We start from the raw sequence: 25,917 nt of genomic DNA, 5'->3' as shown, positions 1-25,917 counted from the left end.
ATATCTCAGATATTGAAGCCTTCAAATACTTTGAAGACCCCAAGATGCAGAGATCCTCCAGCTGTGATCTGTACCCCATGCTACAGAGGAAGGCGAAAAACCTCCATGGCCTCTGCCAATCTACCCTGGAGGAAAATTCCTTCCCGACCCCAAATATGGCGATCAGCTAAACCCTGAGCATGTGGGCAAGACTCACCAGCCAGACACTTCTAGTGTTCTGTAGTTTTGTGAAGCGAAACAGCTTTTGTGTATGTAAAATATTCCACATGGTGTGGCAGGAAACGGCTCCCTGGACATGACTCATGGCGGAGAGTAGTGGGAATCATGTCCTGCCAATGGAATTAGAGCTGAGGTCATAAAAAGCCCGTGTCACTCAGTAAGCGTATTTCTGGAAAATCAGAGAACAGGACTTCACAACCCGCACTAACCTGAGGAAATGAGCCTGTGTAATCTTGAGTTAATGCACACTCTTTGCTCCCCAGTCTGGCCTGTCTTTTCCTGGAAAAGCTCTCCCGCTCCAGGATGAGGGGAAGAAACAAGCACATCACTGCGCATGATTACCTTCTTTTGTGGTACAGCTGCACACTTTCCTTTCTGTGGTCGGTGACTGGAGCAGTGTGTGAAATACCTTTCACCCTCAGGGGTTGTCTCTGCCTGCACTAGGTGCAGGAAAAGTAGCAAAATGGCTGTGCTACATGTCAAACCATGGTCGGCCACTTAGAACGTGTCATATCGGAAGCGCTGAAGTTCATATCGGAATGACTTTGGGCACTGTCTTACTTTTCATTCAATAATAGCAGGAGGAAGAAAACTACCCAGGCACCGTTCACAGATTTCAGAAAGAGACGTTGTGATCCTTTGGTCTAACCTCTGGCCCTAAAACTCCCCCCAAAGGATTCCTGTTGAAACAAGAATGTATCTAATAGTTGGGTCCAAATTAGGGATGTTAGAAAGCAGTTCATTAGGTAATCATGTAACCGCACAGTTACAAACTGCAGGCTCTGCTTTATTCTGGGAGTGGGGCTGAGTGCTGGCATGTGTCCATTACCATAACCGATACGGTCATGCTTATCCGTTAATCGTTTAAATGGTTGTGCTATTGCATCCCTAGTACAAACAACTCCGCTTACTAATTGTACATAAACATGCTAGGTTTAGATAAGCATGCTCTGGCTGGTTTCTTGTGGCTTCTCAAACACAGAACACCGTAAGCACCTGAGAGGACTCACACACTACTTGAAAGGATGCTCTCCTATTTCTGTAGAATGCGGAGATGCAGTGTATTTTCATAGCTCTTTAGAGCAGCGTTTCCCAAACGGTGCTCCATGGAACCCCGGAGTTCCACAAAGTGAAAATAAGGGTTCTACGAGAAAATTCCATTACAATAACATTTTATGATTTAAAAAAATAATTAATATTATGTGATTTTTTTAAATATGTGCAATTAAACTAAATGTTGATCTCCTGACCTTGTTTAGCATTTGTTTATTATTTTCCTTACATATTTGTGGTCTGCTTTTTCAGCTCCATATATTAGACTTATTAGGGGGTTCTGCAAAATTCTTTTGAGTTTAAAAAGGTTCCATGGCCAAATAAAATTGGGAAACGCTGCTTTAGACAATGGCTGTTTTTAAATTCTCTCTGATCATTACTCCCCAGTGAGACTGTCTGGTTTTGACTGACTTGTGCAAGCTGTTCAAGAGAGAATCCTCCTTTGAACTGGAGGCTTTCCCTAGAAGTAAACCTTCTCCCCCGTTTATCATTCTATCCCTGCCCTGGTGCTCCTCAGAGAGACTAAAGCAGAGAAACTGCATTTGCTTTCAAGAAAATCAGGCAGCAAGTTTCTCACGTGCAAGTGAAACCTTCTGAGTAGTGGGAAGGAAGATTTCAAGTGGGGGTGATGGAAGAGGAGGTCAGAGGGAAGGGAGGAGACATACTGAGACTCAATGGACAGGGACTGAGAGGGGAATGCCAGCAGGGCTGGCCCACAACATTTTGGCACCTGAGGCAGGGAGCTCAAATGACACTCCCATACCCCCTCACTTGGGCCAAAACTTTGAAAGGTCTCAATTCTGCCTTCTTCCTGTTCTACTCTAGAGCAGAGAGACTACATCGGCACCAGCAGCAGACACAATTTTCTACACTCTGGGTCCTAGTGGCCCCCCCGCCTCCCCACCCCCAGTCTGGCACCTGAGGTGGCGGCCTCAGTTTGCATCATGGTAAGGCCAGCCCTGAATGCCAGCCATTTTCAAGATGGACAAGCGAGTCCCTGTGGTTTCTACCTGCTCTGGGCCCATTCCAGCACCTCTGAGTTTCACTCCCTGCTCCCATCCTGAAACCCAGGTTCTGTGGCATTTGCTTCAGTCCCTCTGGGTTCCCCTCCCCCATGCATGAGTTTACACAAGTGCAGCGCACCCATAATATTTCCATTATGGGGGTTCTAGCTTCTCTGACCCCCTCCACTCCCATTTCTCCCCCTCTCCCCCACCACCACCACCGATGACAAGGTGACAGAATGATGTAGTTTTTGTGCCTGACATTTTGTGATTCAGATTAATCATTTGCTTGCGCGGGACAGTTGCTTGGCAACATGGTGGTGTCATCTGGACCGAAGGGCTCTGGGCAGGTACTTAGTTTAAGAAATTGTGTGCAATCTGTCTGCTATTGGGTGGCTGATCCTTCGGTGAAATTGTTTGTTTAAATCTTGAGGGGGAAAATGTCATTAAAATGCTTATAATAAAAATCTTGTCAGTTATTCCAAAGCTAGAAGGAGACATTGTGCTCAACTCGTCTGACCTCCTGTAGATCACAGTGCATAGAGCACCCCCAAAATAACCCCTTTTGAACGAGAGTATAGTTTAAATAAATCCAATCTTGATTTTTAAATGGAGAATCCACCAGGTAAACTCTGCCAGTGGCTCATAGACTCATAGACTTTAGAGTCAGAAGGGACTATTATGATCATCTAGTCTGACCCCCTGCACAGTGCAGGCCACGAAATCTCACCCACCCCTCCTAGAATAATCCTCTCACCTATATCTCAGATATTGAAGCCCTCAAATATTTTTGAAGACCCCAAGATGCAGAGAATCCTCTAGCTGTGATCTGTACCCCATGCTACAGAGGAAGGCCAAAAACCTCCAGGGCCTCTGCCAATCTACCCTGGAGGAAAATTCCTTCCTGACCCCAAATATGGCGATCAGCTAAACCCTGAGCGTGTGGGCAAGACTCACCAGCCAGACAACCATAAAGTTCTCTATAGTAACTCCTATCATCCCTCCATTGACCTATTTCCCACTGATAATGAATGGTCAATTAGTTACCAAGATCATGTTATCTCATCAAACCATCCCCTTCAGAAACCCATCTAGTTTAATCTTGAAACCAGATAGATCTTTTGCCCCCACTACTTCCCTTGGAAGGCCGTTCCAGAACCTCACTCCTCTAATGGTTAGAAACCTTCGTCTAATCTCAAGTCTAAACATCCTACTAGCCAGCTTATATCCATTTGTTCTTGTGTCCACATTGGTATTAAACTTAAATAATTCCTCTCCCTCCCTGGTATTTATCCCTCTAATATATTTAAAGAGTGCAATCATGTCCCCCCTCAGCCTTCTTTTGGTTAAAGTAAACAAGCCAAGCTCCTTGAGTCTCCTTTCATAAGACAGGTTTTCCATTCCTCGGATCATCCTAGTGACCTTTCTTTGTACCTGTTCCAGTTTGAATTCATCCTTCTTAAACATGGGAGACCAGAACTGCACACAGTATTCCAAATGGGGTCTCACCAATGCCTTCTATAATGGCACTAACACCTCCTTATCCCTACTGGAAATACCTCGCCTAATACATCCCAAGACCGTATTAGCCTTTTTCACGGCCATGTCACAATGGCGGCTCATAGTCATTCTATAATCAACCAGGACTCCGAGGTCCTTCTCCTCCTCCGTTACTTCCAACTGATGTGTCCCCGGCTTATAACGAAAATTCTTGTTATTAATCCCTAAATGCATAACCTTACACTTCTCACTGTTAAATTTCATCCTATTGCTATCACTCCAATTTACAAGATCATCCAGATCTTCCTGTATGATATCCCGATCCTTTTCTGAATAGCTCCCAACTTTGTGTCATCCGCAAATTTTATTAGGACACTTCCACTTTTGGTGCCAAGGTCAGCGATAAAAAGATTAAATAAAATTGGCCCCAAAACTGATCCCTGAGGAACTCCGCTAGTAACCTTCCTCCAACCTGACAGTTCACCTTTCAATATGACCCGCTCTAGTCTCCCCTTTAACCAGTTGCTTATCCACCTCTCAACTTTCATATTAATCCCTATCTTTTCCAATTTAACCAATAATTCCCCACGTGGTACTGTATCAAATGCCTTACTAAAGTCGAGGTAGATTAGATCCACTGCATTTCCTTTATCTAAAAAATCTGTTATTTTCTCAAAAAAGGAGATCAGGTTGGTTTGGCACGATCTACCTTTTGTAAAACCATGTTGTAATTTGTCCCAATTGCCATTAGCCTCAATGTCTCTAACTACTTTCTCCTTCAAATTTTTTTCCAAGATCATGCATACTACAGATGTCAAACTAACAGGCCTATAGTTACCCGGGTCGCTTTTTTTTCCTTTCTTAAAAATCGGAACTATATTAGCAATTCTCCAGTCAAATGGTACAGCCCCTGAGTTTAGAGATTTATTAAAAAATTTTGCTAATGGACTTGCAAGTTCATGTGCCAGTTCCTTTAATATTCTTGGATGAAGATTATCTGGGGCCCCCCGATTTACTCCCATTAAGCTGTTCAAGTTTGGCTTTTACCTCGGATATGGTAATATCTACCTCCTTATCTTTAGTCCCATTTGTTAACTTACCATTATCCCTAAGCTCTTCATTAGCCTCATTAAAGACTGAAGCAAAGTATTTGTTCAAATATTGGGCCATTCCTAGATTATCCTTAACCTCCACTCCATCCTTAGTAATTAGCGGTCCTACTTCTTTTTTTGTTTTTTTCCTATTTATATGGCTATAAAACCTTTTACTACTGGTTTTAATTCCCTTTGCAAGGTCTAACTCTACCTGACTTTTAGCCTTTCTCACTTTATCCCTACATGCTCTAACCTCAATAAGGTAGCTTTCTTTACTGATCCCTCTCATTTTCCACTCCTTATATGCTTTCTGCTTTTTCTTAATCACCTCTCTGAGATGCTTGCTCATCCAGCTTGGTCTAACACACCTGCCTATAAATTACCCTCATGGTTCAAAATGTACGCCTTGCTTCATAGAATCAGACTCGTAGAATTCTAGGGTTGGGAGAGACCTCAGGAGGTATCTAGATCAACCTGCTGCTCAAAGTAGGACCAACCCCAATTAAATCATCCCAGCCAGGGCTTTGTCAAGCCGGGACTTAAAACCTCTAAGAATGAAGATTCCTCCATCTCCCTAGGGAACCCATCCCAGCGCTTCCCCACCCTCCTAGGGAAATCGTTTTTCCTAATATCCAACCTCGACCTTTGATACTGCTACTAGAGGCCATTGTTCCTCATTCTGTCATCTGTCCCCACTGAGAACAGCCTCTCTCCATCCTCTTTGTTACCCTCCTTCAGGGAGTTGAAGGCTGCTCTCCAAACCCCCCTCATTCTTCTCTTCTGCAGACTTTCAGTTCCCTCGGTTTCTCCTCAGAAGTCGGGGGGAGGGGCATCAGGCCCAGAGGCCGGATGCAGACCCTGACTTACTGGGATCCGGCCCCCAAGGCTCAGGACCTCCTTCTCCTGCCACTCCACTGTGATTTTTCTGTGGGTCAGCGGACCAGCACCCCTATCATAAGTCGTGTGCCCCAGCCCCCTCATCATTTTTATTGCGCATTTGAATTTGTCCAGCTTCATCCTCCACCCATTGGAACTTTCATACCTTGACTAGACTCACAAGCCCCGTGTTAAATATTTGTTCCCTGTGAAGAGACTGATGGGCTGTGCTCAAGTCACTCCTCGTTCTTCTCTTTGTTAAGCAAAACAAAGTCAATCGGTCTCAGGCAGGTTTTCTAACCCGTCAGCCATGTTCTTCTCTGAACCCTCCCCAATTCATCTCTGCGCTTGCTGAGCACAAAGAGACCCGAACACTTGCTTCTTCTCATGGACAAATCACTACATGGCACTTGCAGTCTGTTGTTGTTATTATTATTATTACACTTAGGAGCCCTAGTAATGGACCAGAGGCCTTTGCGCCAGGCGCTGTACAAACAGAAGGAAAGGATGGAGCCTGCCCCCAGGAGCTTACAATCTAAGTATAAAACCAGAGAAAACAGATGGCTACAGACAGGTGGAGGAATACAGCAAAAGAGAGAGACTGTATGGGTCGGTATGATGGCCACTGGTCTCCAAGGCCTAACTATTCATTTTTTTGTTGGCAAAGCAGAGTTTTAAAGAGGAATTTGAAGGAGGCCACTGAGGCAGTTTTGTGGAGGCTTACAGGGCGCTCCTCCCAAAAATGAGGTGCAGAACGAGAGCATAGTTAATAAGCAGCTTGTCATGAAAAGGATGGGAGTAAAGCTGTTCAGGTGTCTTCTACAGAGCATCTTGTGCACTACCTCCTATGCTATCTGTGTGCCATGATCCCAAAGGCTGCAGTGGATGGGACCAGCAGCGATGTGTGAAGTGCTAACATTCTGCTAGTGCCCTGGAATTTCAGCAGGGAAGTACTCGGGCCCACTGAGGAGGAGGATATTCAGTGGGTGGGGGAGAGCTGCCCCCTACTACCAAGATACTTTGGGTGTTACTTCCATTTTAGAAGATACCACCCTGCCATGAGAGCTGATGTTAGAATTAGAGACGGGACAGATCTAGTGGGTTGGACTCATTCTGCAATTTTAGCATTTAATCCCCCTATCGAAGATGAAACGGAATGGATGGGAGGGGGGTGATGAATGCAAGAGCAGAAGTGAGCCGTGTGCTTAACCTTCTGGCACATCAAAGACAGTCAGATACTTTCCTGAGGCCGTTTTTTCCATTTAAGCAATTGCAGAAGCTGGCACAGGGATGTTACACAGTCGCAGCCAGGGAGGGAAGATGGGAACAAGGGAGTGTTGTGAATCGGAGGGAAAGCGTGCACAGGACACCGAGAATGAATCAAGAGTATGAAAACCTTTGAGTCCCACCCCTCCCCCTCATCAGCAACCTGTTTCATTTCTCTTGATTTTTAAATCACATTTTTCCACTCTCAAGCAGCTGCTGTAGAGGTGGCAGAGATGGTGTTAGAACTCAGCTTGTCTAAATCCCTGTGCATAAAACATATGAATCTTGCCTATATAAACCATCAGGAAAAGACTCGATAAGAGGCTGTGATCACTAGACTGAAAATGATTGAGTGGAATGGCACTTGCCTAAGGACATATACATTCACAGTTACAAAAATATATTCTCCAGGCTGTTCATCCTAGTACAAGTGCAGCCTCCCTGAGAGGAATTATGTATTGTCCTGAGGATAAGGCACTAAACCCAGAGTCCAGAGATATAGGTGCTAGTCTTAGCTCTGCTACTGACATTTGATATGACCTTGGGCATGTCACTTCACCTTAGCTATGTCTTTATTTCACTGTTTGTAAAAAAGGGACGAATGACTCGTATGTATGTTTTATGAAGCACTCTCTGTCCTAGAAGATCTAAGAATTATTACTAAAAGTTGTAACTAAATAATAGACTTCACACAATAATGCATTTCAGCATTCAAAAGGAAAGAGATACTGAACTAGAGTGGGCAACATTTTTCAGATGACAATTTTTCAAATTCAGTGACATCGAAACATTTAGCAAATGTTGGCTACACCAAATAGTTCATGTATTTTTTGTTAAAGTTAAAATGTTAATTTTTGACATTTTCAAAGTGACATATGTTGGTTTTTTGGTTCAAAATGACTTATTTTGGAATTTCTTTATTTTAAAATATTCAAATGGAATGGTTTTGTTTTGCATCAAGTGAAACTTTTTGTTTGACACAAAATGTGGGTTTTTTTACTTTTTTATTCCCCGCTCCGCGCTCTCCCCCCCCCCCCCCCCAAATTCATTTTTGGTTTGACCCCAATTATTTTAAAAATTTCAGGCAAACCAAAAAACCTACAGTTGGCACAGCTCTGTATTGAACTACTCTTGTCCCTAGAAACATTGTCTTCACATTATCCAGGCTGATGCATGCTCACAGGTTAGAATAAGGAAATTACTACCAGTTCTGCAGCTCCGGGGCTAACACTTGGCAGCTAGCCCCAAGGTTGAATCCACATTAAAATGACCTCTAAAAAATCTCCATGGGAGAGTTCCCATAACCTGCCTTTTGTTTAGTTGGAACAAGATCATGCAAACTACCAGATTCTCCTTCATTATCCTCACAGGCAACTGGGCACAAGTGATCCAGAGACATCTGTCAATAATGTTGAGATGTGAGACCTGGACAACCCTTTTTGAAGCATCACTATACATACCACAAGTTTTGATCGGGAAGAATTAAAAGGGCGGGAAAAGACGGCCAGTGTTTGAAAACAGACCCTTATGTCACATCTCTTGAACAGCGCTGCCTGTCGACTACCCAAATGAGTACATAGCACTGCAGGGAAAATGCAGGATCACACTTTTCTAAATGTGTTAATTCAACACAGAATGTTTCTTGGAGCATCTTGTGCTGGTTAGACATTTAGGCCACATCTTGCTACAAAATCATGTATACCTAAGTTGCGCTGACACACGGCTCCCTTGTGCGCATATGCGCTCTGCACGCCTAGTCCTCACAGGGAGCGTTTGTAACGAGTCAGAGGTCAGTGCGAGGCATTGTGGGACAGTTCCTGGAGACGAGCAGAAGCTGACATAAGTAACGCAGTGTCTACACTGATACTGCGTCGACCTAACTACATGGACTCCCAGTTGCTTGGAGAGTTGGTGGTGTTAAGTTGGCAGTTATGACACAGGAGCAAAAATTAAGTGTAGAGACATCCATAACCAGGTTGACATAAGCTGCCTTGTGTTAACTTAACCGTGTAGTGTCGACCAAGCTGTAAGAATTTAGAGCTATGTAGACCTGTTTGGGTCAGATGATCAGTGCTTAATGAGACACCACCCTCTAGTGTTGAGGGGATAGTCACTATTATAACTATTTCCATTTCTAGAATGGAGTAAGTAATTTGTGCTTGGCAAAGTATTCAATGAATATGAAGGGGTATGTGATGTCCTCAAATTTTATTAAACTGTTCTGTGGCCTTCGACATTAGATAGTAATATCAGAATGTGTTTGCTGTGTGGAATTGCTATTATACATTTGAGGTATGTTTGCTCAATCAGATTAGTTTCATGGTGGTGTTTCTGCTTCCTGATTGGATGAACCCAATGGCTGAAATCCTTCCATGTATAAACTACTTCTCTGTACATAGTCACACATGTAAGTTGGAGCTTCACTTTTCACCAACACCCGTACCAATAAAACTTGGCTGCATGAATAGTTGTGGAAAGTGAACATAAGGAGAGTGTGCATGATGGAAGGGCATTTATTTTAAAAGTAAATGAATATTCATGTCTTTTTTTTTTTTTTTTTTTGCATCCTTCAGCTTGTCCACAAAAATCTGAACCCTAAATAGGGGCATTGATTTAACTTTAAATGTGTTATAATCCACAGTACTACTTTGTTATTGTCTAAATGAGTTGCTACAGAGGACAAAGCACACCAGTACCACCTCCAGTAGTTGGTTACGTCACTTTCTTGAAGCATAGAGATCTCAGCAGGATGTGATATCTGAAAAGGATGTTCTTAGGGGGCTGATGACCAACGGCTGGTCATACGGTTTCTATTGGAGGGCACTGGTTCAGCTGTATTGCAGGGCAGTAATGACCAAAGGATTTTCACACCGGAGAGCAGAGCTTTGTGAAACCCAGTTCTGTGGCTAGTGAACTGATCCCTGTATCACAAAACCCACCATTACAACTGACAGTCACTGCTCCCTTTACTGGCATGGTCAGTGTTTTTGAATTGGTATGGAGACAGCCCCTCACCCTTAGGGCATGTCTGCCCTGGAGGAGGAAAAGCAAGATGTGTTCTTCACTTGGGTTAACTAACTGGTGTGAGCTAACTCTGCTTAAAATTAGGGATGTAGTCGACCAGTTAAAAGCCTGTTCCCTCCAGCACCATCTGTGCAGGGGACAGAGGAGACTGGGGGGGGGGGGGGGGGGGGGGGGAATAGCAGAGAACATGCACCAGCTAACCTGAGTTACAAAAACATCTTTTATTGCAGTGTAGACTTAGCAAGTCAGTAAGAAAGAAGTTTGTATTGCACATCAATGCACTGGATTTATTCTTTTGAGCAGAGGATTTCAGTCTCCAAGGGCTCTCTATCAGCGCCCATAGTGTGTGCAGAAATAAATGTGTGTAGATTTGAAATTCTCTCTGGCAACGATACCAACCAGTGACAGTCAGAAAATACATGCAGCTGAATAATAGATGGGATCTAAGGTTGGGTCATTATCCATAAGTACCTACTTCCTAAAGGAGTATTTGAGCCTGTTCTGTTAAAATCCCCTCCCCGCCCCCGCCCGGGTCGTGCTGTATGGTATGTCTGTGTGGTGTGATGCGTCTGCTGATGCTTTGCAAGATTTCATTGCTGACATTCGGCATAAGCTTTTCCTTTTGTTGGAAGAAGCAGTTTGTTAGATGAAAGAAAAATAAAACTGTAGCTATGTGCTTTTATATGGAAATGGATTAGCCATATGCAAGGGATTCCAGCTGTGCTTTGCAGTTTGATTAATGCTGAAGGTGAACAGCAAAGCAAAAAACCCTCTGATTTTCCCTTTTATTGATCCTTTATGATGTATAAAGCCATTAAACTTTGTTTTCTAAAGTATAAAGAATTTTACTTGCTACTTATGTTAGATATATAGAGCCAGCTTTCTCTGTACCTTTGCAAAATCTTTGAGGGACCTACATCATACTGTCACCCAAGTACCTAACCTGAGTTTCCACCTTCCCTGCCCCCACCTGAGTGGAAAGAGATTTATTCACCCTTTGAGGAGAAGCTGCAGCTACTAGAAAACAGGCCCAAAGGAACAGCAAAAAGGAAAAAGTCTGGCTCAGGATACAGCCTGGGATTCAGGAGATCTGAGCTCTATTCCCAACCCTGAAACTGATGTGCTGTGTGAACTTGGGCAAGTCACTTAACTTCTGTCTCATGTATATGTACAGTGCCCTGTACAATGGGCCTTAATCTTGGTTGGGGCCTCTATAAGCTGCTATAAAACAAGTCATAAGAGAGGAATAAAATAGGGGAATAAGGAAAAGTTATTTACCTTTTCCCACAATAGAAGAACTAGGGGTCACCAAATGAAATTAATAGGCAGCAGGTTTAAAACAAACGAAAGAAGTTTTTCTTCACTCCACACACAGTCAACCTGTGGAACTCCTTGCAAGAGGATGTGGTGAAGGCTAGGACTTTAACAGGGTTCAAAAAGAGCTAGATAGATTCATGGAGGAAAGGTCCGTCACTGGCTATTTGCCAGGATGGGTAGGAATGGTGCCCCTCGCCTCTGTTTGTCTGGAAATGGGTGACAGGGTAGGGATCACATGAGGATTACCTGTTCTATTCACTCCCTCTGAGGTATCTGGTATTGGCCACTTCCAGCAGACAGGACACTGGGCTACATGGACCTTTGGTCTGACCCAGCCTGGCTGTTCTTATGCTCTTATGTACCCCTAAGGGTTGCAAAGGAGCAGCACAACCAGTTATTAGAGCCCAACCTTGCTCCTACGCTGGGGAGAATTCTCTGCTAGCCTCTTGTGCCCTTACAGCTCACTGAGGCTACGTCTAGACTACTGGCTTCTTTCGGAGGAAGCTTTTTTCGGAAGGGATCTTAGGAAAAAACTTCTTCCGAAAGAGAGTGTCCACACTGCAAAAGAACATTGAAAAAGCGATCTGCTTTTTCGAAAGAGAGCGTCCACACTGAATGGATGCTCTCTCACATGTAAACTGGGATTGCTATGGATGGAATGGCCACCAGGGCACCTGTGCTTTTTCCTCTGTCCTCTTCTTCCAAAAGAATTCCCTCTTCCCTGTCCACGTGCACCTTTTTCTGAAAGAGCTCTTTCGCAAAAAGGCTTCTTCCTTGGAGAATGAGGAATACCAATGCTGGGGAAAAACCCCTCTATTCTTTTGATTTTCTTGTGGAAGAACACAATTGCAGCATGGACATTCCTCGAGTTTTGTCGAAAAAACGGCCGTTTTTCTGACAAAACTCTATAGTGTAGACATACCCTGAGAAACAAAAGGGGGAAGAATAACAAGTGTGGATGTCTTCTCCCCAGGCCTATAGAGGGAACAAGCCCATTCACTAACATCATTCCTGCACATCAAGTAGCCTGTGGCTTAGAGAGATTGCATGGAGTCAGTAATTCCATTTAGCTTTAGGTCCATTAAGACCTTTCAGAAGCCTTTTGCTGTTTAGGTTGTATCTGGAAATGCTGTTTGAGGTTCCATCCTGTCAGAGGACTATTCAGGACTTTGTGATTAAAATTCCCAGAGGAGAATATTTCTCGCTTTTCTTCTATAGAGAAATATTCTACACTGGGCCAAATGTCGGGGGGAAAAAACTTTTTCGGAGCATCCCTTCTTCCTCGTAAAACGAGGTTTACAGGGATGCCGAAAAAAAGCATCTGCTCTTCCAAAAAAAATTTTGGAAGAGCAGACATGTTCCTTGGATGCAGCAGAGTTTTTCTTCTGCAGTCTAGACATACCCTCAGGCATAACTCTTTCATCTGCAAAAGGCATTAAAAAAAAAACCTGAAGGCAGCTGTGAGAGTGAGGACAACAGAGAGAGGGAGTCCATCATGACACAGTGTTCATAAGGCTTCGATTAAGAGTCAGAATAAGAGCAGTTGAATGTGTATTGTTACATGTTTACATAGATTCATATTAGTGCAAATGCTCGGTTTTGTATCTTTCTGAAATGCACCCCAGCATGTGCAGTAGCATTGTCTGACCTCATCCTCTGTTTGTATAGTGTTGTCCTATTGTCCTGTCCCTATTTACCTAAGGAGGGCTCAGATCGCAACGCAACTGCTCTTATTCCCAATTGCTTTAGAATTTTTGGAGGCACTTTGCATCCTGCTCTGAATCCTTGCAGTCATCCCAGTTTACCTCTAGGATTCTCAGCAGCCTCTGCTTTCGCTGCCAAAAGATTGGATGTCTTCTTTCAAATGAATCCTCTATAAATAAGTTAGCTCCAATATCAGACACAAATAGCAACACAGAGATGTAGATGTGGGGCTTCCGCCTTCTTCCTTCTTGGGAAGGAAATGATGCCACTGAGGGTGTGTCTAGACAACATGCCTCCTTCGACGGAGGCATGTAGATTAGCCAGATCGGAAGAGGGAAATGAAGCCGCGATTAAAATAATCGCGGCTTCATTTAAATTTAAATGGCTGCCCCGATCTGCCGATCAGCTGTTTGTCGGCAGATCGGGGCAGTCTGGACGCGACGCGCCGACAAAGAAGCCTTTCTTCATCGGCACAGGTAAGCCTCGTGAAACCAGGTTTACCTGTGCCGATGAAGAAAGGCTTCTTTGTCGGCGCGTCGCGTCCAGACTGCCCCGATCTGCCGACAAACAGCTGATCGGCAGATCGGGGCAGCCATTTAAATTTAAATGAAGCCGCGATTATTTTAATCGCGGCTTCATTTCCCTCTTCCGATCTGGCTAATCTACATGCCTCCATCAACGGAGGCATGTAGTCTAGACACACCCTAAATGATGCCTTCTCTTCCACAAAGTGGTATTTTCTGGGCTCACAGGAAAACTCTTGGTTTCTCTATGTAGAAAAGAAAGTGGGGAAGAGACGGTCCCTGGGAAAGTCCGCCAGACACTTTCTGGAGGAATGTTCTGAGAAATTGGAAAAAGATTTCTGTCACAATATCTGGAGCAAAAATATGTGCTAACTTTTCCTTTTCCTGCTGGTTAGAATATTTCTCAGTTCCATGCTCATGTGCTCTGCAAATGCTCCAGAGAGCTAGCACAAGGCTATGAACCTCTTAAGTATCTGAGGACAATTAGGGACATCAGTTATGCATAGAGTTCTCATACTGGCCACCTGTCCACAGGTATATTTCAGACACTAAAGAATTGAGCTTCTTACATGGAGTTTAGGATGTTATCCACCCCCGTCTTGCAGCTGGTGTGGGAGACTGACAGAATTGGGAGTAGGATTTAGCTCTTCTGACTCTCCCCATCTTGTGTTCCCTGTCAATATGCATGGCTGTCAATATCAGACTTCTCTTCAAGAAAAGCCGGGAAACGTTGTTGCCCAAACATCGGCAGTGGGTAGAGTTTTTTAAAGGGAAATTCAGATCCCTGCAGTGGAAACAAGTTCAACTTTTCTCCTATCTGTTATGTCTGTAAGTGTGAACTCTGTTCTACATCCAGACAAGAACATAAGAACAGCCAACCATCCACCTAGCCCAGTATCCTGTCTTCCAACAGAGGCCGGTTCCAAACACTGCAGAGGGAATGAACGGAACAGGGCAGTTTATCAAGTGATCCACTTGTTCTCATCCAGTCCCAGCTGCTGGCAGTCCAAGGCTTAGGGACACTCCATGTAGGAGGTTGAGTCATTGATGAACCTGCCGCTGATGGACCTATCCTCCAAGAACTTAGCTAATTCTTGTTACCTCTCCCTCTGTGCGTTTCAGAGTTAGACATTTTCTCAGTTCATCCCATTCAGAAGTGACATGTTACCCAGTCAATATGGGGGAAGCTGAAATCCCCCCATTATTATTGAAAGAAAGGAATAGTCCTGTAACACCTTAGGGTATGCCTACACTAGCCCCCTAGTTCGAACTAGGGAGGCTAATGTAGGCATTCGAAGTTGCAAATGAAGCCCGGGATTTAAATATCATGGGCTTTATTTGCATCTTCCCGTCTGGGTGCCATTTTTAAATCCCCTTAGAGACTAACAAGTTTGCCAGTATTTAGAAAGACTATTTGCATGCTGCTATTGGCCAGTTTACATGTTAAAATTAATATCCATGGTAATGGGCCAATAATGCAGTGAATCTAAATGTTGTTTGAAAACCCATGTTTCTCCCACATCTTATCAAGCAAGGTCTTTCTATTCAAGGAAATTAAAATATCTGCTAATAGAAAGAGAGACGAGATTGGCAGAGATGAAATCCAGAAGCTAGGACAGACGTATTTAAAAACTAAATAGACCAAAATGGGATCAGTGCACCAGAAATATCTGATGCAGCTAGGAGCAGGTGTCGTGATGTCATTACTGAAGCTGGTGGCTGTGTGGGCACCAGGGCAGGAAATTGAAATGATAAAAGAGCCCTTAGTCACTGAATGCAAACTTGGAAATAGCTGGACTAGGAGAAACTGATTTGTTTGTATCTTGAAATTATGAATCCTTACAGACAAATCCTGTAGAATTTAATAGGGATAATACCAACAGGATTTTTATTGCCATTCAACAAGCTTCCATAAAAAATATTCTAAAACCCCTGGAATTTGAGTGAGAAGGTTCCCCATACAATAGGTTTTTGGCTCAAAATGTGGAATTCCATCACAGCAGCATAAGGAATATGGTTTATCGACACTCAGAATAGTTGAATACTGTACAAACACATAGGAATACAAGCCCAAGCCCTCCCAAAAGCTACAGAGCTATCCTTTTTATTTAACTTCTGTGGGATGTAGAACCCATAGGAAATCAGCACACATTCCCCTGTAGACGGCTCCTTTTTGTGTAAAAAAAAAAAAACCCTCTTGTGCTGTTCTTCCTCATTTTTTTCAACCTCTTGTGCAAAAGCGGCTGCTAATTAATTATGCAAATGAAGCGCACCGATATTCCACACCGTGCTTCATTTGCATATGTTTTTCCGCAAGAAGGCTACAGTGTAGCCATAGCCTTTGTGTGCTCCAGCCCTGCTGAAAGGCAGCAGAGAAGCTCCCCAATGCTGCGTGGGGAGGGGGGTGAACCCCAAGCCTCAGGGGCTGGATCCAGCAAGTCAGGGGCCAGAGAAATAGTTTTTCTGTCAATAATTGTCCATTTTTCAAAACCAAACCTTTGCTCAAGAACCTACCACAGTTGTGATGATTCCTCAGTTCTGCAGTGAAATTGCTGGCCAAACACTTACCTCTCTGTAGAATCTAGTATACTCACCAAGAGACCCATGTTTTCAAGTCCCTACTCTGAATCACCCAGTTCTGGGATTCGAACCCATGTATCCTAGATCCCACAGATCACTCTAAACACTGAGCTATTCATGTGTGTGTCTCACCTCTCCCCTTGCCTCCCCCCTTCTGTGAAAAACCTCAGACAACCTCAATTTTGTCCAGGTATAGAATGGGAAATGTCTGGAAAATTTTCACAGAGCAGGAAAATTGCTTCTTCCCGTATAGCTCTAGTTTCATCCTATTCCTGTCTGCAGGAGCAGGGGGCTCTCTACATCTGTCAAGCCGTGATACCGAGAGTGGCCGTTCTGTTCTCAGCCCTGTGAATCTGCATGGGGCACTAGCGGCCTCACTGCTCTGCAGTCCTGCCTTCCGCGTGCAATAGGATGTTCTCCCCCAATCCTCAGCACTTTTCATCCCCAGATCTCAGTGCGTCACAAACGTCAGCAGGTTGTCATTGTCCACCAGGACCTAGCCAGGCTAAGGTGGCACAAACCATGAGGTTGGAGGGGGAACGTGTGCTAGTTATTATGAATGAAACAGAAAGATTTGCAACCTTTAAACTCATTAGAAATCACGTTTCCCTTCCGGGAAAGTTGTCTTGGGAGGAGAACAACTAGTTCAAAGGGTTCACTTTTGCATTCCACAGCAAAAAGTCCTGGAGGGGGCATCAGACCACAGCTGTGTTTTGAGACACCATTCTGCTGGGAACAACAGCACTTCAGGAGGGACCTACCAGGTCATTGGCTCAGCATAACACGTCCCTAGGTCTTCTGTACATGGTACTGTGGTGTTATTGTTATGCAGGACACCATCCATTGAATAACAAGGTTAACAAAACCTTTCATGCAGGACTGGTGAGATATTAAGGCTCCAGAATTGTAATTCAAGGGAGGTTTGGGTCTGGTGTAAAAAACTATGTTGCTCGGGAGGAGGGGTGAAAAATCCCCCACCTCCTGGAGGCGGTGTAATTATATCAACCTAAACCCCGTGTAGACAGCACTATGTCGACAGGAGCATGTCTCCTGTCAGCCCAGCATTGGCCTCTCGGGGAGGCAGCTGAACTACACTGATGGGTCTTTGCCGCAGTTGATATCCTGGCTTCACAGACAGAGAGCTCACTGCTTTAGCCAGGAGTATTAGGATGAAGCGAGAGCTGCATGGGAAACAGTAGAGCTGCAGACCTGCCCTGAAAGTCTGGTTTCCCAGTAACACAAACACCCTCTTTATATGGCGTTGCCAGAATGAGACCTCAGTACAGGCGTGAGTTACATTTACCTTAATTCAAAGGCTCCATTGCTCGGTCCGAACAGTGCAAATGAGAAGTGGACCCAAAAGGATTAAATCCTCATCCCAGTGAAATCATTGGGAGCTTTTCCATTGTCTTCAGTAGTGTCAGAGTTTCACCCGAAGCCTATAGCTTGCCCTGCCTAATGCACACATGCATTCTTGATCAATGGAGCTATATCAGCCTTTTAAACTCTCTTCTCTGTGCCACCGACAGGCCGATTAACAGAGCATAAATGGAAATTATAAAAGGCATGTTTTGCAATAGCTCTGAGCAGTAACATGCTGTCCAAATGACTCTTCGTGGTAAAGAAATGTTAGACTAATTTCCTCACCAATTATGGAAGGAACATCATGCCCGCAGCCTTTTCTAGAGTGCAGATTCCTTTCTGCTGCATTTTACAGAAAAAGCGCAATTTGCTTCAAAATGAGCCCATTTCTCCTTTTCATCTCTGTGCCTCTAAAACGTGGAAAGTTTGTTTTGTTGTCCAGCAGCTTTTAGTGGTTGCCAAAATCATCTCAGTGCTAAAATTATTGTGCTTTCAGCGTGGCCATTGTATGGCTACAACACACCTTTTGAAAAAGGCCCCTCACTTCAGTTCACTGCCTTGAAATAAGGAAGCTTCTGTTTGATCCCCAAAATAAGCAAACCCGCACTACAGGCCTGATTCGGAGAGGTGCTGAGTTCCTTCTTGTCAGCACATTCAGCAGGTCTTTTGCTAACTTCTCTGACAATACTCAGGCTTCTGTGTCTTTCCAAGTTTCAAATCAAAATGATCAAGTAATAGAAGTACTGCTCTGACAAAACTGGGATGGAAACAATAGGCCGTTTAGGGAAAACTTGCTCCTTTGTGGTTTCCAAACCATCTAGTGGAAAACTCCCATGGAACATAGAGAACGAGGATTGTTGTCTCCGCTTATAAAATTCTCTAGTGAGGTTATAGGGCCTGATTCCAGAAGCACTTAAATCACCGCAATGAGAAGAGGCATTATTGAAGGTGGTGTGATAGGCCGTATAACACGGACTATTGAACAGAATTAAACAAAGAGACGATAAATACAGTTTTCCAGTTGGAAGCTGTTTAAACTCCCAAATGAACTGGTGAAAGCCTCTCCCTGAATCATGGAAAACTGGACAGAGCAGAGCACTGGACGTTACATGGAGGCAGGAGTTCTGAGTTCACCAGCGTGCAATTGGCTAAGGTGGCTGGATAGAAAAGACCTCACTGCTGTGATGGAAAAAACACCATGCACATTACTGTCAGAGTGCTCTACTGCGTAGTCCAGGGGTGGCCAAAACCCAGCCCATGGGTCAGAACTGACCTGCCAGAGTTAGCCCCTAGTGGGCCCTACACCTCCGTATTTCCCTACATTTCCGCAGGAATGGGGAATCACAGCTCCTGTTATCCGTGGATCACTTTTCCCAGCCACACACCTGTGGAGGTGCAGGTAAATATAGTGGCAGCAGTCCACTAGTGGTTAACCCTGGTGAACTTCAGCCCCAGAGTTTAGCTTGGGTGTTGCGTTGGGAAAAAGTCCCTCCGATGTTAGAGTCAGAAACTTGGTAGCTCCCCTTACCCCTTGGCTGTGTCTACACTGGCATGTATTTCTGGAAATGCTTAAAACGGAATACTATTCCGTTTTCAGTTTTTCCGGAAAAGGAGCGTCTACATTGGCAGTCTGCTTTTCCAGAAAAGCGTCTGTGGCCAATGTAGACGCGCTTTTCCGGAAAAGAGCCCCGATCGCCATTTTTGCGATCGGGGCTTTTTTCCGGAAAAGACTACTGGGCTGTCTACACTGCCCTTTTCCGGAACAGTGTTCCGGAATAAGGACTTATGCCCGAGCGGGAGCAGAATAGTTTTTCCGGAATAGCGGCTGATTTTGTACAGTAGAGCATCGTTGCTTTTCCGGAAATTCAAGGGCCAGTGTAGACAGCTCGCAGCTTATTCCGGAAAAGCGGCTGATTTTCCGGAATAAGTGGCCCAGTGTAGACACAGCCCTTGTGTTTATGATGAAAGGTCTGAGACATACACTCAAGAGGCAGAGGTAGAAGGTTTATATGTCTGGAGATTTTGTATTATTATTATTTCCATTTTCTTAAAACTCTGCTCTAAGCCTGAAACACATTTTCTGTTAATAGGTCCCTGGAGAAGTTGTCAACACTCTGTGCGGATACAAGACCCTGGAAAAAGAGGTAACTCGCGCCTTTCATTTGCAATGTCTCTCTCTGCTCACCGTCTCTTTCCTGGGCCACCCATTCTCCAGGCATGTGCGTCCTCAGGAGCTGTTTGCAGGACTGGATGAGCCAGGCACTGTACAAAGCCCCTCCTCTTAAGAGGTCTCTGAGGAGTGGATACGGCTTTGAGGGGTGGTGTTGGGGAGAGTGCGGAATCTCTGACTTGCTGCAGGGTTGTTTGGTCAATGTCCGATTCATGAGTTACTCTTCATGGTCCCATTGATTTACTGTATGTCTAATCAGCCACTGGGGGGGCCTCCAACTGTCAGGGGTCTCTCTGGGTTTTGTCACTGGTTATAAATCCAGTCCTTTGGTGCATCCGAACCATGCAAATTAATAAATGTACCTTCTTTTCTTAATAATTGATGAGCAAGGGAAGGCTTAACTGGAGGGAATTTTCTCTGTAGTTTTATAACCCAGCTATTTTGCGATGTTTTGTTTTTTTTTTAAGAAAATTTTTATCAGATAACAGTGGTCCACTTTCTGTCAATCTGAGCAATGGACAGAAATTTCTGGTGGTGTCAGGTTTTTTGGGGCAGGAGCTTTCTGTCTCTGATGTCTGTACAACCTCTTAGCACAGAGGGCTAATAGTCAGTGCCACATGACAGATAATAAATAGCTTATTGGTTTTTAACACTTTTGATCCCAAAGGTCATCACTAAGCTGCCGGACATCCATACCTGGTTCCCTGTACAATCACTGTAATGTATTATTTTTGTAATATGTTTAATATTAGGTTGGACATTAGGAAAAACTTCCTACCTGTCAGGGTGATTAAACACTGGAATAAAATTGCCTAAGGAGGTTTTAGAATCTCCATCACTGGAGATATTTAAGAGCATATTAGATAGACATCTGTCAGGGATGGTCTAGATGGTGCTTGGTCCTGTTGTGAGGGCAGGGGACTGGATTTGATGACCTCTCAAGGTCCCTTCCAGTTCTAGAATTCTACGATTTAGGTCACCTCCAGCTGTTCCAGTAAAACCAGTTGCTGTCTAAACAAAGAGAAAGAGCTAGTTCCTGCATCAGCCGTGGAAGGAAAATCCCATTTTTAACAAGGCTGCCAGAGCACAGCCCCCTACTCTTACTATAAGCATCATCAGATTTGTGAGGTCTGCATACAGCAGAGAAGACCTCAGGACTTTTTAAAGTCTTGTGTATAATGAATAAACTGCAGAGTTCAATTTATCAAATTCTGAAAAATTTGAACCATTACCTTGGACAACTTTCCATGTCTGATTATTAGCCCATTAAGCCATCCTTTCCATAATTGGATGAAATTTGTCATGCAGCACCTTGCCCTGCTACCTAGCTAATTCCATACATAACTATGATTAAAATTTGTCGGCAGTAAAGAAAAAAAAGGAAAGATTTAATTACTGTCAAAAAGGGGAATAATCAATGGAGGCTTAAGCATGAGCTGCTACTATAAATACAAACACATGCTGTAAAATGCTCTTTAGCAGCTTTGTAATAAAGGGCATTTACCCAGAATGTTTTCCACCAGCAACGCATTATTCATTCGGGGATAATTAAGTTAAAAAACTGCTAGGCAGATAGAAAAAAAATCGGAAGCCAGAATGTTAAGGACGTTTTTATACAGGACTCAGAGGGGTTGCCACGTTAGTCTGTATCTGTGAAAACAATGAGAAGTCCTACGGCACCTTAGAAACTAACAGACTTATTAGGGCATAAGCTTTCGACTGTCTGAAATATTAATTACAAGTGCCTTGTCATGCAGATCCCAAAAGCGTGATGCCTCCAAAAAAAACACGTCCAGTTGTGATTACAGATTAGAAAACTGTCATTTCCTCATCCCTAGCTGAGTCGTTGCGACAAACGTGATACTTCAGTAGGTGAAGGAGGCACGTTGCAGCCTGTCAAAACACTGCCAACAAAAATGGGGGGAAAGCAAAGTGTCTGGACCTGCTGTTTTCATGACTGAAGGCCTTTCAAAGTAGAAACGCCTTCTACTCCAAATCTGACAGCATGGGTGTCTCCTGTCTTCCAAAGGGTTGGAATCACACAGGGAGCAGTTCCACCTATCATACTCACCAATTTCACTGAGGTCGCATTTCACTGTCATCCCATATTCACCTCAGAGCGAGGTGTTGTGCCTGGCTTGTGGGGGTGCTTTTCCTCTCCATGGTTTCCCAGAGCGTACTGTCTCTGCAGCTGCTTTGCCCTTTGTAGCTGTCGATAACAGTGCCAAGATTAAGTTCCCCTGATGCAGCTCTTAGCCCTCATGTACTCAGGCCCTCTCAGGGGTCCACAGAGGCCCAGGCCACTTCCAGCTTTGAGGCCCTTCATAATAAAAATAAAAAATGACGACACATGAAAACAAAAGGCACCAAAAAAACTGAGACATAATTTGAATATTTTTTATTTAACAAATGCTTTTCTAGCCTGTGTGTGTGTGTGTGTCACGTTTTGGTCCCACAGAGCAGTAGTTCCTAACCTTTTTTATGCCGTGAACCGGCAAACCCATTCACAAATGTATTTGTATATTCATTATGCAAACAATGAATATGCAAATATGCAAATAAAACATTCCCAGTTGGTCTAGCCTCAACCCAGCCCCTGGGGGGGAAGGAGGGAGGTGCCAGTGTTACCTCAGCCCCAGTGTTACCTCTGGCAACAGCAGCCATACAAGCAGGGGAGGGCAGGTAGGGAGACACGTCTCCTGCTCCTCCTCAGCCCCAGTGCTGCCACCGACAAAAGCGGTTGTGCAGGCGGGGGGGAGGGGGAAGTGGAGCCCTGCAGAGTCGTCTCCTGCTCCACCTCCTCCTGGGGGAGCAACTGTTGACGGTGTATACGCCTCCCTCCTCCTTCACACCCCTTCCCTCTCTAAGCATGGAGGAGGGAGGAAGGCGCCTTCCGCTCCACCTCCTGCTGCTGCCATCTGAGTTGCCACGGCTCCCAGAAGAGAGCACCTGGAAAAGCCGGCTTGAGCTCCAACAGCCACCGCGGGCCCGCAGCCAGTAGTTGGCGGCCTGGCAGCAGACCGCAGACTGGCGGTTGGGAACCGCTGCCGTCAGGATGTGCATAAAAACAAGTTGCAAAAGTTATCAAATGGCAAAAAATAAATAGGGGTGTCAATTTGGGCTTTGAGCTTGGCAACTAGGCCAAATGGCCCTCCTGTCCTGTCCTCTGGTGTACCCTTGTTCTTGAGAGAGTTTGTCTGTCTGTTTGCTCAAGAACTCCGCCTAAACGGTAAGAGCTAGGACTACTAAATTCGGTAGGCAGCTTTCTCTTCTCCATGTCAGATGGATTCAGTCTCCCATCTTTTTGAGAACCATGCAATCGTTTTGTCTTGTGGATACAGAGGCGCACTCTAGAGACTGCCAACTTAATTCATTAAGGCTGCTTATGCAAATCACTTTTGGTCACTATTAGCCTACACTGGATTTAAACCGGTGATTCAGCAGAGAAAAAAACTCCATATCGCAGACCATGACCCATCCTTCTGAGCTGGATAATTCTTTCTTGGGTCATTTCCAAAATCTGGTACATCAGATTAACTGGATTTATGGTGCATAAGCATAAATGAGACTAGAATTCGCCCCTTTTTTCTTCTAATTTGTGAATGATCTCTAAGGCTGTGGATTAGCTGTTGGTTTTTTTCCTATCCTGAATATTTTCCAGTCAGTTTCCTCCTTAAAATACATCAAAATGCTACTGTTCTCTCAGTGGGATTAAGAAAAGCAACAGCAGTGCCATAAGACCAGAGCAGGTATGCTAGTTAAATGTAGCTGCCGACTCAAATGTGTCCAAATACCACAGCTATCATAGGTCATTTTAATAGGCCTCCACTGTAGGCGGGAGAGGTTAATAGCCATAATTTACTTCAATGCATTTTGCTGCTTGCTGCCTTGCACAAATTCTATCAAGGCCAGTTAAATTACAGCCACGTTCAGCACCATCCTTTCTGAGCATGTATGGCTGTCGCTTGTTTTGTTCCCAGGTTTTAGCAAAGAGACGGGCTCCTTTAGGAACCAGAGTTCAGTGCCTGGTGACGCACTTTCAGAAAATACGCTCGTTACCACCGCTGAAAGATGCAGATAAAACCGATCTGGCTGACGTTGGCATTTTAGGCTGAAAGGCTTTGGGCTTGAGTGTTACAGCCAGAAGGAATGTGAAGGTTTTACCATGAGGCTCCTCCTGATTTCAGCATGTTGTGTAAGAATTACAGCCACTTTTTAAAACAGTGGCGGGCAATCCGTGGTCCATGCATCCCTTCTCTGTCCCCTTCCCCCATGCCTCTAATGCACTGGGGCACTGGAGCAGTGTTCCTTTTAAGTTCAGTGCTTGGGTGGCCACGCAGCAGAGATTCAGGTGCTGCCCAGCTGAGTACCCACACAGCCTACAACCAGCAGCATGTGTTTATATTGGTGGCGCACATCTACACATGTTTTGGTGCACCCAACAAAATTTATTCTGCACATGGGTGGAAAAATTAGAGAGAACATTTCACTGGAGCCCTGCATTTACTGCCCTCCCTCCCAGCACTTTTGAAGTGCTATAAATCACCTGATTTGCTCTCTGTCCCTGTTCTTCCCCCTCCCACCCAGCATTTTTGACTGATTCTCAGCCGAATCAGCTGATTTGTGGTGTCCAAGCTCTGGGAGGGATGGGAAAGAATGTGAATCAGGCAATTCATGGCACTCCGAAAGTGCTGGAAGGGAGGGGAAAGAGTAGGTAAGTGCGGGGTTCCCATGCCCTAATGCGTGAAAGGCTTGGGGGAAGGGGCAAAGAGGGGGTGTACGGGCCACCCACAAGTGGAACCCCAATGGGCCACATGCGGGCCACAGGATGCCCACCATGGGATTTTGATTTTGCAGGCCACTGAGACGAAGGAGGGTCATTCATGCAGCCCACTCACTAGTCTTGGTTGCCCATTGCTACTTTAAAAAGATGCATTTTTTACATACCGAGCAGTTGCACCCTAATATAAAAAGCTTTAGAAATGACTATGCAAAGAAATAGAAATGTAGCCGTGTTAGGCTGGTGTAGCTGAAACAAAAAACAGGACTATGTAGCAGTTGAAAGACTAACAAGATGTTAGTCTGTAAAGTGCTACATAGTCCTGTTTTTTGTTTCACCTAATAAACCATCTTGTTAGTCTTTAAAGTGCTACATAGTGCTGTTCTTTGTTTATGCAAAGAAATAAATTCCCCCCGGGGCAGTCAACTGTCTCGTGGAAAAAACCACTGGCAAGCCAGGACCACTTCAAAGACAACAAGAGATGTTGGGCTCCCAGTTCCCAGGGGGGTTCGAAATATCTGACGCTCGGGTTCTGTTCCTCTTGCAGCGACTGCAGTTGGTTGACATTATTCATGTGCGAGGCTGTATCCATGCACTTGGCCTGTGGTTTAAAGACAACTTTGAAGTCACCTTTGGGATAGTTTGTTCCTTGCTGCTTCCCCAGGTAGGTGAGAACTTTGTTGTTTGTTATCATTTGCCGTTTTCCAATCATGACGTGCGGGGTTAGGTGACAAGCAGGAAATCTTCTTTGTTTTCACCTCCAGCTTTGTCTCCCACCTGACAAGGGCTTGGGGAGGGATGGTTGTTACCTGCTGTACTAATCTGCTGAAATTAGAGGGGCTTTCACAATCCTTTCAGCTAAGTGTCATGCAATGTAAGGGTTCCTCTTGGGGTGAAAGAGCATGAGAGAGCTCCCCGTGTTCTCCTTTGCAAAAATTTAACAGCCGTGCATATCCTGTTGTTAGCCAGGTAAGCAGTAAGCATTTTTGGAGATTAACTGGATTTTTGGCAGATAAAATCTGCAAGTGAATTAATGCTTTGAATTGTTATGTTAACTCCTGTAATAGAATGGACATTGTTGTGTCCTTTATAATGAAACTAGGTACAGTTTGAACCTCTCTAGTCCATCACTCTTTAGTCCAGCAATAGCCGTGCTCTGGCATGATGTTTGTCAGCCGGATGTCCACTTATCATGGGTGTGGCCAAGTTTTCCACAGTCCCATAAAGTTTGTTTAAAGCCACCAGTCCTAGTTCTTAGTGTTCTGTGTTGTCGTTTACCCCTCTATGTCTTCTAAGAGTCTTGTAAGCAGGGCAAGTGTTGGTCATTCTGCTAGACAGTGTTGACCTCCCGTGGTCTGGAAAATTCTCTGGTTTGGCACCGGTCAAGTCCCAAAGGTGCTGGACTAGAGAGGTTCAACCTTTACATCATTCTTAAGGCAGGCCA

General features: G+C 44.5%; 1 protein-coding gene across 6 annotated transcripts in view; it reads left to right on the top strand.

Moving 5' to 3' along the window:
* LOC102447849 (tetraspanin-15-like) overlaps positions 1 to 25,917 on the top strand; it is a 282,367-nt gene that overhangs the window by 216,955 nt on the left and 39,495 nt on the right. For all 6 annotated transcript variants that reach the window (XR_016348001.1, XM_089773762.1, XM_089773761.1 and 3 more), the window contains 2 exons: positions 19,614 to 19,667; positions 25,021 to 25,137. Coding sequence is in view for 5 of the 6 variants with exons in the window: in XM_089773762.1 (XP_089629888.1) it covers positions 19,614 to 19,667; positions 25,021 to 25,137 (171 nt within the window). In the remaining variant the exon portion in view is untranslated. The remainder of the gene's footprint in view (positions 1 to 19,613; positions 19,668 to 25,020; positions 25,138 to 25,917) is intronic.

Source organism: Pelodiscus sinensis, chromosome 28 (genome assembly GCF_052426305.1).
Source record: "Pelodiscus sinensis isolate ZL-2025 chromosome 28, ASM5242630v1, whole genome shotgun sequence".
Lineage (NCBI taxonomy): Eukaryota > Metazoa > Chordata > Testudines > Trionychidae > Pelodiscus > Pelodiscus sinensis.
This window is presented reverse-complemented; position numbering and strand designations above follow the sequence as displayed.